This window comes from Trachemys scripta, chromosome 2 (assembly GCF_013100865.1).
Source record: "Trachemys scripta elegans isolate TJP31775 chromosome 2, CAS_Tse_1.0, whole genome shotgun sequence".
In the NCBI taxonomy this organism is placed as follows: Eukaryota; Metazoa; Chordata; order Testudines; family Emydidae; genus Trachemys; species Trachemys scripta.
Window position 1 is genome coordinate 271,433,711 of NC_048299.1, and position 12,713 is coordinate 271,446,423.

A 12,713-nucleotide genomic window follows, 5' to 3' on the forward strand; every position below is an offset into this window, starting at 1 on the left:
TGAATAACTCGTCAAGAAACATAATAGCAGGCTTGGTATGAGTTGCATATTTTGTATGCAAGGGAAATATTCACTAAGGAATTATTGCAGTGTTAGCAGTCATTTGAGAAAGAAGCACAGTTATGTTGCGGATGCACTTTTCCTAAGGCATCTGCTGGTCTATGCTTATCGGAGCCGGGAGAGGAAGACCAAAAGGCCAAGGCAGAAGGCTATGCAAAATGAGAGCTAGGAAAAATGTTTGTAACTTGAAACTTACCGGATTATGGGGCTTCATTACTGGACCAAAAACCTGGCCCACTTTCAGTGTAAGGTTCATGAAACCTACAGCAAACCTGGGCTTGATTTTGGCCACAATTTGTCTAATTCCCCTCTATTCCTGCGGGATCCCAGTTCCCCTGGAAAATACCCAAGTTTCTCCCCCAGACAAGACAGAGGCCTCTCCTTAACTGCTTACCCATCATATCTTTGGATAAGCCATTTGAGTAGCTGGGTACTCCATCATAGCATGAACTGCCTGGCATTTTTCAGGTGCCAGATGAGAGAGAACCACAACAGCGTAGCAGCAGGACATGGTGGAGCTGTCTGGATCCCAATTCTGAAAAGGCTGCCCACCCCCATGTCTCACCTGTGCACTAGCCAGGGAAGGAGGCCAGACGGTCAGCCCTTAAAAACCAACAAGGGCAAGGCAGCCAACTGGATGCGTCCCAGAGATACCAGAGGTGGTGGTGACGGTGGTGGGAATAAAGGCCACATGACAGCCCACAGACACGCTACAGAAAATGATGGTGGTGGCAGGGAGGAGGGGTTTTAAGTGGAGGGCATCCTCATGGGGAGGGTCCCAGCTCAAGTCTTCTTACTCCCGCCCTCTGGAGGTTAGGGGTGCTGAGGATCTTTGCCTCTGTCCCCAATGAGGCCAGGGCAGGTGTCGCCAGGGCGGGAGTCATGATTATATCTTAAAGGCTGGGTCTACACTACCCGCCTGAATTGGCGGGTAGAAATCGACCTCTCGGGGAGGTCGATCCCCGAATCTACGCTCTTACTCCACCAGCGGAGGTGGGAGTAAGCGCCGTCGACGGGAAGCCGCAGAGGTTGATTTTGCCGCCGTCCTCACAGCGGGGTAAGTCGGCTGCGATACGTCGAATTCAGCTACGCTATTCACGTAGCTGAATTTGCGTATCTTAAATCGACTCCCCCCTGTAGTGTAGATGTAGCCCTAAACGCATATTCCAGTTGCACTACTTGGGAAGCACACTCTTTTACCTGTCCACCTTTTGGTCCAGCATCCCCAGATGTCCCACGGTCTCCTTTAGTGCCCTGATAACAAACAAAGCCATTGAAAGCCACTAAGGTTTATGACATTCCCAGCTGTAGGCTCCACTTCAGCAAAGCACTTTAGCATATGCTTAACTTTAAACATGCACTTAAGTCTCATTGACTCCAATGGGACTTACATATGTGCTTAAAGATAAGCACTTGCTTAAGTGCTTTGCTGAATTGGGGTCTCACTGTCCACCTAACCCACATTTATTTGCCCACACATCAGAAAAAAATAACAAAACACTGTATGGAAACTACTCAGATTGGGAAGCCCAAAATACGACTTTACCAACGTCCCAGATTACTACTAACTTGCTGGGTGTGGAATTTACATTGTCCCCAACACACAGCAGCGTTCAATAGAGAACAACAGTTAGGCAAGTGGGGGAAAACAGTCTGCTGTTTATCACTTAAAATATGTCTGGATTGATGTCATTCAGAGGAACAGGAAGGGACTGACCGAGAAAGGACCTGCAGTTCTACTGAACTATACTCTGGGGAGTTTTGGGGGTTTCTACCCCAGAGTGTGCCACGCTGGGCTTTCAGAAGAGCAGCGCACTCTGCACTTTAAATCCCGGGGAAGCCCTACCGTGCATTTTGGAAGGAGTCCCAACAGACCAGCTGGCTATCTTACGGCGTTACTCTCTGTCTGTTATTTTATTTGAGCACCTGCAGACTGTGGGTACGTGCATCTATGAACTGAATGCAACTTGGGATATTGACCACCTATTAGATTTAGGTTTGTTCATGTTCATATGGACAATTCAAATCTTATGCCATTATGTCAGTCAAATGCTGAGTCTTCCCACCCCAGTCTTCCCTCCCACTGCATGACTGAACAGCAGAGAATGGTTATTTCTCAGACAGCTGAGTGTTTGCAGTAATTACCTATAACACATACATCTATTTGGGTTACTAGCTGTTTTCTGAGTTTTCTCTCAGAATGTTCTCCCATCTTAACCGACGGCACTTTGGCTTTTGTTCCTTTATTGCCCTTTCTGTACTTTTCATGGCAAGAAGTAAAATCAGTTTTCTGAACCAGTATAACTCCTCGTTCATTGTAATAACTGCAAATAAAAAGGAATTAAACAGCAGACGCTGTTTGAGACTGGAACCAAGTGCTGGAAGGCAGGTAAGTCTAGGGGGAAACTCCTTATCTCTGTTGCCATTGATTTGTTTCACGTGAGGCAGCTGTAAATGTTCCAACCGTAACTAAGCACTGACTTTCTGAGCAAACTGATCACGGAAGTTACACAAGGCCAGAGCTCGAATTGTTAAATTACTAGAACCCTTCATCGCTTGGCGTTTGTCAATGACCCTTGAATGTGAGGTTGAGACATGGTAAATAGCTAAAATGATCAGCCCCTCTTCCAATGTGTTTCCGAGTAATACCGGGTGCTACAGACCAAGTGACTGTGGCCATTTAAAAGACCGACAGTTCAGTGCATTGTCAGTGTAGCCCCCGGCATACCAAGTCATTTGTTACATCAAAACCATTCAAGCAAGGAATTTTTCAAGTAGAAAGGAAGGTGCAGGATTTCCAGGGCTGGGGCTCTCCCTCCTTCCTCAGGTGAGTGGATCCAAACTGATAGTAAGGCGCCCATCCTGCAATCCTTGCCTGCACAAAGCTCCCATTGAGACCAAATTCTGTGTGGAGGATCAAAACCTAACTGGTCTTTGCAAACAGAGATGGGGGAGCGGTGCTAGATACTATGTTAGACTGCTGGGCTGTCCATGGGGAAGCTGTGTGACTCAGGGGTGAAATTCAGAAAGGTAGCACAGGGCCTGTCTACCACTCAAGTCCCACATAAGTTCTTCCCCTCTGCATTCCGCTTCAGCCTTTGCTCTACATAAGAATGGAGTCAATCCAGGTGATGTTAATTGAGGAGAATTACTGACCTTTGGACCATCCACCCCTGGAGGGCCTGGGAGACCCCGGGGTCCAGGATCGCCCTACAATAAAGAGGAAAGAGCGCTCAATCACACTAATTGCTTACAAAATCAGAAAGACATAGTAAGTGACCAGCCACCCATCATGTGCAGAACCAATAGATGCAAGGATAAGCGTTCAATTCTGCAGCCTAATACAGTTAGGACTCAGTCCAGCTATCCTGGATGCTCTGTGCCTGTGTGAGAAGCTCCTGATTACATATATACAGCATCAGAGGGACCCATTAACACCAAAAGGTCTTATTCAAAAGCTGGATCTTATTCAAAAGACAGGCCAGCCACTAGAGGGAGACATAATCACAGTCATGTAGTTAGTGTATTACACGCGCACACAGGTGCTAACCTTGGTCAGTCCTGGGATGGGAGACTTCCAAAAAAGAAAAGTCGGTGGGATTCAATAAATGGGACTCTACCCTCTGAATTTGTACTGAACTAATGCCCCAGCATGGGGCCAGGGGGCACTGCGCTACCCAGAGGTGCTTTGTTTTGGATAAAATATACAATCACAGTCCTGGCTTCTTGTGGCAATTAAATAGCCCAGGCAGCTTTCTACAAAAATAAGTGGTTTCCCGGCTGAACTGGAGGAAAACACATTCTGCCTCCCCGGCTAAAGCTGGATATGGCATCTCTCCCGTGCTGTCTTACACAACTCCTGTGTTCCACTCTAATAGAGCAGCCCTTCGATGGCCGAGAGAGGGGATTCCCGCATATGTTAAGTGCTTCGGGGTGAGAGGCACGATGTAAATGGAAGATCTGAAATGACATGAGATACGCAGAAGCTTGGGGCCAGACTATCAGTTGCACCAGTAACTCCACTGACTTTTCTGTGCCAATTTATGTATTGTATGCAACTGATGTAGAGGGAGAGGGAGCCACATAGGCCTTGGAGGGAGGCTGGGAGAAGGACCTGATAATTAGGGCACAGGGATGGCTAGAGATGCGGGTCCTTATGGGGTACTGGACATGGCATGCGTGGACTGAGAGTGGAGTCCCACGACTGTTCCTCTCCCATTTAGATCCCTACATATTAGAGATCCAGTTCTGCAACCTTTATTCTCAGCGAGTATCACGTATTCACAGGCCCCCACCCTCCCCTTTTTCAAGCCCCTCCCTAAAAATCACTCCCTCACGCCTTCCCGCGGGCTGTCTCCTGACAAACAGAAAATCCATCCAGCTGTCCCTGAGCTCCTAGAACTGTACTCCTCTCCTCTGCTCAGCCCTCCTGGTTTGGTGGTTTCTCATCCTCTTCTCTTTGTTTGTGTGTAGCCTCTTCTCTTTGTCTGCAGGTGCCCGGCTGAAACGTCCTCTCTGGTTTTACCAGGCTCTTCTGCTGGTTGTATAGGAGATGCAGCGCAAGAGGGAGGGCTGGCTCCTGTATTCTAGGCCGCTCTGAGGGCTGGAGCAAGCCTCAACATAAAGTAGATCCCTAAATTGTTGGAGGGCAGAGTTCTGCACAATCCCCCACCCCCGTCACCCTTCCATCTGTCCCCTCCTCCTCCCGCTAAGCTCCTTCATGCTACCAGAGCAGGGTAAAGGGGCTGTAACAGGAGCTGGGCTTCAGACCCATCTATGAAGCAGCTAGCGCACTGTTCTTACTCTGACAATAAATGCAGGACTATTAAAATAAGGCTAAAGACCGTTATCAAAGTGATCCTGAAGCATGAACCTTACTGCAGTTCTCTTACCATTTTCCCATTCAGGCCATCTCTACCCGGAGGTCCTTGGGCACCTCTATCGCCCTTGAAGCCTGGCACTCCAGGGAGCCCCGGGGGGCCAGGTGGGCAGTCATTACACACATCCTAAAAGAGAGGAGGTCACACTGAGAAGAGCATTAGGGATGAGACTGAGGCTCCCTTCCGGTCCCACGGACGCTCGGCGGCACTATGGGCCTACGCTCTAGGTCTGTGCTCCATTCAAATCAGTGGGAGGCCACAGAACTGTTGTGGCACCTGAGTAGGCATTACGGGCAGTCCTCAAGGGGGCCAGATGAGTTATAACGCAGTATCCAAGCCAGGCTCACAGAATGGGGGAAAAGGCCTATTCTAATGGCGAGAGAGAGAGGAGAAATGTGAAGCGGGAATACAAAAAAAAAAAAAATTCTTTCTTGTTAACTTACAGATTCAAAACAATGTCTTATCCAACCTCAAAAGCTAGGCTGGGTCAGTGCTTGAAGGGCAGCTGTCCAGGGAAAACCCAGGAGCTGCAGGGAGTTGGGGGTGGCTCCTACTCTATTCTCTATAGGTTCTTATACCATGCTGGTGACCATGGTATCTGAGCGCCTTCCAGTAGAGCATTGAGCGATATGGCTACACATTTGTCATGTGTTGTTTGCTCTCTCTCATCCTCTCCCTGCAGGGAGAAACGTGCAGTGGAGTGTCTCATGCAGTGTGGTGTTTTTAACATAAAAACCTGTTGCTATGTGTTTATGTTAGAGAAGGCAGGTTAAAGAAAGATGCCTTGCACTTTTAATGGAAAGTGGTCAGGTTTTTGATGGTCCTTAATTTAGAGGGGGAGTTCATGCCACAGTCTTCCCACCCCTAGAGAAAGCAGGATGGGGGGCACTTGCCCTCCTAGTCAGTACTGAACCTATGTCCAGCAGAGTGGTGGTAGGCACTGTGGACTAACAGGGAGAAGTGAAGCGCTGCCCACTTGTGGTCATGAAAGATCTCTTGGCATTTGTTGCCAGAGTAGATGCATGCCACAGTACCCTGGCCAAATTCCATCATGGGGAATTATGCTCTGTCTCCCTCCACTGTCCTTTGAAGTGTCAGCTCACTACATGATTCTTTATTTCAAAAACCACCCGGCAAGCGTACAGAATTCCTAGCATTTCCACCTGAGGGTTGGCCCTGTTCCAGTGGTGGGTGAAGTGAGCCCAGTATACAGAGAGGCAGTGCAGTCCAGTGGATAGGGCAGGAGGGCTCAGTTCTATCCCCAGCTCTGCCAGGGATCTGTTGTATGACCTTGGGCAATGCACTTTGCCGCTCTTTTCCCTGCTATTCTTTGGGTGTCTGTCTGACTTAGAACATAGGCACTTTAGACCAAGGTCTGCCTCCGACTGTGTGGGTGTATGGCCCCTAGACAAATGGGGCTCTGAGCTCAGCTGGGGTCTCCAGGTGCTACCGAATACAAAACAACTTCATACAGTGCACTCTGTGTAAAGATATTTGGGAACTTTGGAGAAGAGATGCTGTGTGAATACAAGGTTTCATCTCAAGGTAGTAACTAGAGAGGGCTGCTCTTTTCAGATCTAAGAAGGGGGCCAGTTAGCAGTTCATTTTTTCAGTGCCTTTTAAGCAATAGGAAAAGATTTCTTGCCATGTCCCTAGACTGCTTAAAAATCTCACTACTGTGCCCATGGTCATCAGTAAAGATTTAGCAGCTGCTTGGTGTCAAATACTGAATCATTTCCCATGAAAACGTCTTTGTGGACAGCAAAAGCAAACCTACAAACCAACCTTTTCAAATGTGGGCGCTTAATGGCAGGCACCTACATCCCCAGTTAGACACCTAATGCAACCGTGGACTGATTTTCAAAGGGCATTGAGCACCTACAGCTTAAACTGACTTAAGCAGGAGACATAGAGGCTCAGCATTTTTGAAAATCAGGCCTCTTTATTTAGATGCTTTCAGTGGCATTTAAAGCCCATCTTTAGGGAATTATACTTGAAAATATTTGATCCTGGTGCTTCAGAGGGCCAGTTCAGGCCCCACTAAAAGTTAGAGCAGCAACCTTGGGGCTGCTCTAATTTATACCAGCTTGTAAGGGCCTTTGTAGCCATTACACTGGTGGAGATTACTGGAGCATATCTAACTCTGGCCATACCCCCTTCGGTCTCTAATGTGTCCCCAGTGCCACCAGTTGACAGTGTGACTCTATGAACTGCAAACTGCTTGCACATCTGGCTGTTTAGAATATTCAGATGCACATCTGGCACTCACAGTTCAGACACATCTCCATAATGTAGCATCAGTCATCAAGTTAAAAGCAAAAAACAATCTCATTACAAAGGCAATTTCAGCCTGTACCTTGACTAAAAGATTTATGTCCTCAGGAGAAAGCAGGGAGGAGGCACCCTGTGGAAAGAGAAATCCGTTGTTTAATACAAACTTAAAAAGTAGTTTTATAAAATGAGACACTGGAGGTAAATTTGCATGAAAATTCCCTGTGGTATGGTACTGATTTTCCTTGCACTGTCTGGTGCTCATTGGGCCCTATATGTCCTTTGTCAATGGCATTATAAATTTATTCCAGTAGGGCAGGGCATGTGTAGAAAATACAGATTCTGGCCTTGGGTTTTATATGCAAATACTAAGAGAATGTTGTTACGAGCTTTTGCTTTCATTTACATACAGCATATTCAATTATTTTTATATTGAGCCAAACCTACCACAGGCGCTTCTACCGTAATCACTCTTCGCTCTTAGTTCTTGTAGCTGTTCTTCCGGTTAGAACAGCAAGCGAGTGACATTTAACTGTCACTGTGAAGGATAGGATATATGGAGGTACTGATATAAAAGGGAGAAGAGCAGAATTGTTTGGGATTTAATCTAAAAGTGAAATGACATACTGGCTTTCCAGGAGGTCCTATGTCCCCGGGATTTCCAGGTAAACCCTATGGACAAGGGAGAGAAAAATCTGAGATTAACTCACAATAAGACCTTTCTTCTCTTCCCGCTCCTCATACACACACATAAACACACCATCCCAGGATACTGCTCATTTGTGCCTACTGTCACACAACCCTGCAAGTGTTGGGACAATCACACACGCTTTTACAAGAACTAGTAATGTATCTAAATGTTGGTAACATTTAGAATCTACCTCTCTCCATCCACCTCCATCTCTGAATTACTTGCTCTCACTACACATCCTTCCACACTCCTCACTGATTTTACTCTTAATGCCACTGAAGTTATCCCCTGGGCAAATCTGGTTCATCATGTTTTCATGGTCACTTAAGGCACAGGTAATACTTGGTTGAGCTGCAGCAGTTTCAAGGAGAGATGAATGAAGCACTGAAGACTGAGCCCAACTGGAGCATTTAAAACTAAGGCCCCGATCCTGCATCAGAAACTGCAAGATTGGATCCTGGCAGTCACTTGGAGCACCATTGAGTCATCGTTTGTGGGAGCAGTTTGACACCAGTTTTCAGAGATGTGTGAGTGATAGAGACAGATTGAGATGGGCAATTGGCAAGGCACCACTAATATGTCAAATACCTGAGATCTGGGCCTGGAAGGAAAAGGAAGACGTTCTATAACATGGAAGGGGCTATGTAGGAAGTGCCTCCAGAAGGGCCAGAATCTGGCAACATTTCAGATCCTCATCCTTGGGGTGCCTGCCACTGCCCCCCTTACTTATCAGTCAGGCCTACATCTATGTGGAGAAGTGTTCCACAGAAACATAGGCCGGTTCATTTCAGGCAATTGCACACCCGTGACATTTGGCTGCATGAAATCTGGCAACATGGCTCTTCTCGCAGCCAGCACCGCTCTGAGATTGACATTTTCAAACTTGAGCATGGAAAGCAAATTCTCTGAGGAGAGGGAGGGCATGGAAGGGCCTGGTCCCTCACCATCCATCAGCAGAGCTGGTGGGCTGCAGAGGGGAAGGCACACAGCACTCTCCTAGAGAGTGGCCCAGTGGGCACGCTCGTTCTGGGTGCCTTGCAGCACAATGCTTCCTGCCATCTCCAGTTCTGTCGGTGCTGCTTTGTGAGGCACCACTGAGTCCCATGGAAAGGTCCTGTCCTTTTCCTTTGCACACTCCTGGTCTCCCCTGCTGTGTGTGTTCTTGAGTGACATCAGACTGTATCGGTGATCGCCCTGCAAGAGACACCTGGCCTCAGCTGGGGTGGAAAAATCAGAAGAAATTTCAATTGCTCTTTTCCTGTGTCTGCATTAACGCCGGCGTCCAAAGAAGGGCCCTTCTGCGGCCTCTTGTCTTGCTCTGGCTTATGAATATGAAACCGTGGTAATGAATTTCAGTGGGGAACAGTTGCGGTTCCCAAGGAACTGCAACTTCATTGACTGAGACGTGTGTGAAGGAGAAACTTGTCTTATAATTACTCTTCTGGGGAACTTGGGAAATGCTGGCAAGACGGCACGTTGCTTCTTACACTTTGCTTCCTTGAGACAGCTAAAAATCCTGCGATTAAAAGACTGTAGATACTCCTGGAAGACAAAGGTGCTTTAACTTTCAGCTAACTTTACTACCCTCCTTTAGCTAAAACAAGCTCTCAGCACCCTCTCTCCCAGAGGGAGCAGGGTGATGGCTGCAGGGGGGAGGGTCAGTGCTCCTGGAGAGCTAGCGCACTCCACAGGACAATACCAGCATTGAGAGAATCTCTGGGTCCCCCAGAAGTAAGGGAAAGTAGGAGATAATCCCTTCTTCCCCATGGTGGGGAGAGGAGAGCAAGACCACAACTAGAGGAACCCGAGTGTGCAGGAAGAAAATGAGATGTCCCTCTGCAAACCCCCAGGAGGAAGAGAGAAGAGATCCATTCAGATTCACAGTACGTCTCTTTGGGCCAATCAGATTACCTCAACGGAGCTACACCCAATGATGGTTACATCAGCCCCTCAATTTTCTGAAGCCATGGCACATATTTTCATGGGCCTAGAGAACCCGGGATCCATTTAGGGTCCTACAGTGTCACAACACTGTGTAGAGAAGGAGAGTTACACGAAGGCGCCAGCTTTTCATGTCCCAATGTTATGTCAGTGTCACCCCCTTTAAACACATCCAGCGCCCCTCTCCCACGTACGCCAAGGACTGGTTCCTAGATCTCAGCACTTGCTGATCTGCAAAGAGCTTCCTCCTCCTTCCACAGAGCAGTGCTTGTGACACAGCAAGTGTCCACAGGCCAGGGGCAGGGATCAGCTTCCTCCAGCAGACAGGTGAAGACCTCCCTCTGTTCCTCACCGCGGAGAGCATCACTTCTGTGACTCACACTCTGGGAAGGCAGGAGTTGGAAGAAAGGCTGGGAAGAGGTAAAACGTCATCTCTTTTGCATGGCAATGCAACAAAAAGCCATCGGGGACCCCGGGCCCAAGATTCCTGTTTTCATTAAAGTGTCAAAGAATCAGAGAAAACATAAACCCAAGGAAGTGAGTGGCTATCTTGAGGCTTCCCCGGCCAGTGCAGGATTTTTCCCTGACAGTATGCCTTCTCCAGTGTCGTTCTAACAGGCTCAGTGATGGGTCTTCCCCCACTTCCCTAGAGACATTATTCCGCAGTCCAATAGGTCTTTTAGGTCATTCTACCAGATGTTTGACATCAATTTTTCTTTGGATGATTTTGTTCCATCACTATTAATTATCTCATTGGCCCACCCTAAAGAACCAGCTCCTGGACTGATAAAGACAGGGTTTTTTTAAGGTGATATATTGATGGTGGGTAGCACTTTTAACTACAATAAACACTTAAACTCTCACTTTCTTTACTTACATCCTGCCCTGTTGGCCCCTGTGGGCCTGGAACACCTGGTAAACCTCGCGGGCCCTGGTAAAATGAGAAGAAATAAACCTGATCAGAAATGTTGGCAGCATCGTTTTTACCCCATCCACATATTTAGCAGCGGCCAGATTCCTGTCTGCTGCAGAAATGGAACTCCCAGCCCATCAGCTACCAGAACCCATTTAACTAGCAACACCCGAACTGACTTTCCAGAAAAACTTAATCACACTCAGTGCTAATATAGTATCTTCCATTGAAGGAACTCAAGGAACTTTGCAGCTATCCATAGATTAAGCCTCACAACTTAAGCCCCTCGGTGGGGTCGGTGTTATAGCACTTTCACAGGTGTGCACGGTTAGGCAGAGAGAGAACTGACTGGCCCAAGGCCATGCTGCAGAGGGGAGAACAGAACCCAGACGTCCTGTCTCCCTGTCCCCTGCGCTAAATGACGAGCACAAGGGGCAAAATTCTGACCTCCCTGTAGCCCTATGAATCAGGATTAACTCCACTTGCTACATTTACACCAGTGTCAGCAGAAGTCAGTTGAAGCTAGGATTTTATCACAACAAAGTGGCAGACTGGTGAATCATGGCTATCTTGTGACTGGTTAGATACGACAGGAGTGAGACGATGTATTGTTATTTTCTGCCAAAAGTCCAGCAAAACACTTGCACACATGCTTAACTTTAAGTCAAGTTAAGCAGGTGCTTAAGTGCTTTGCTGGATCGTGGCCTAAATCAGCAGTTCTCAAATTTAGCAACCCAAGGACCCCCATTTTGATTTAAAAATTTCCAGTGCCCCTCATGCCCCACCCCCACTTCACCCCTTCCCCCAAGGCCCCACCCCTACCCCACCTCTTCCCACCCTTGATCCACCCCTGCCCCTCCTCTTCCCACCCCCTCCTCTGAGCGCGGCCCATCCCTGCTCCTCCCCCTTCCTTCCAGCTGTTCTCCAGTGTGCAGGAGGCACTGGGAGGGAGGCAGAGTAGTTGGGGGAGGAAAGGAGTTGATCAACGGGGCCCGTGCCCCCCTGGAGTACCCTCCCAGACCCCAGTTTGAAAAACACTGGCCTAAATAATTTAGCTGTATCTTCCCACCATTATCAGGCAAACGGAAACTATAAACACGCCTTAACAAAATCATCAATAGACAATGCAACATTTGACTACATGGCGGTCCCCCTCTGTAAAAGCTCGGTGTAGTTAGCAAGACATACTGTACCGATGGCCCTTTGTCTCCTGCTGGTCCCACAGGGCCCTGCAAACAAACAGCAACAACACATAGATGAAAAGGGCAGCAGAGCCTGAATTTAACATCCTGGTGCGAGTGATTAAAGAGCAACATAAGTTTAGAGGTAATGGAAAGCATAGGAGGAGCGGTCAGGAAAAGGAACAGAATCAGCTTGGCAGGAGGCTGCCCTGAAACAGATGAAGCTAGCAACAAAGAAAGTAACTGAAGGAAGAGGAGTTTAAAGAAAACAAGAACACGCGGAGTGCTGTGTCCAACAGTCTTCCAGGCAGCGAGTAACCCCAGGGTATAATCGGTAACAGTATAAAGGAGCCCGAGGCACAGAGCCCAGTGGGTTCACAGCAGCTGCTCATTTCGGGCTGCAAGGATGCAGACTTACAAGCTGTTTAATCCACCAAACTGCAACCCCTTAGTACCCATGGAGCGAGAGAGAGAAATCCCCTTCAGTAACCAACATCAAGCACAGGGAAACAGCTAAGGAAACTTTCATGAGGAAATATCACCATGAGCGAGAGTTCATCCATTTCTCCCATGCAGCGCTTTCCCCCTCTCTCTCTGGCAGCTGGGGTAGGATGCACACACGCGACAGGCCAGACTCTGATCTCTTACACCAGTGCAAATCTCAACTCCAGCAACATCAATATTCCAGACCAGGAGTCGGCAACCTTTGGCACGCGGCTCGCCAGGGTAAGCACTCTGGCAGGCCGGGCCAGTTTGTTTACCTGCCGCGTCGGCAG

At 48.1% G+C, this 12,713-nt stretch overlaps 1 protein-coding gene across 1 annotated transcript in view; it reads right to left on the bottom strand.

The window, feature by feature from the left end:
• Positions 1 to 12,713, bottom strand: part of COL22A1 (collagen type XXII alpha 1 chain) — a 302,778-nt gene that overhangs the window by 27,397 nt on the left and 262,668 nt on the right. The window contains exons 41-47 of the mRNA XM_034763665.1: positions 11,950 to 11,985; positions 10,721 to 10,774; positions 7,839 to 7,883; positions 7,297 to 7,344; positions 4,953 to 5,066; positions 3,217 to 3,270; positions 1,261 to 1,314 (exon numbers count right to left, since the gene is read on the bottom strand). Coding sequence (XP_034619556.1) covers positions 1,261 to 1,314; positions 3,217 to 3,270; positions 4,953 to 5,066; positions 7,297 to 7,344; positions 7,839 to 7,883; positions 10,721 to 10,774; positions 11,950 to 11,985 — 405 coding nt within the window. The remainder of the gene's footprint in view (positions 1 to 1,260; positions 1,315 to 3,216; positions 3,271 to 4,952; positions 5,067 to 7,296; positions 7,345 to 7,838; positions 7,884 to 10,720; positions 10,775 to 11,949; positions 11,986 to 12,713) is intronic.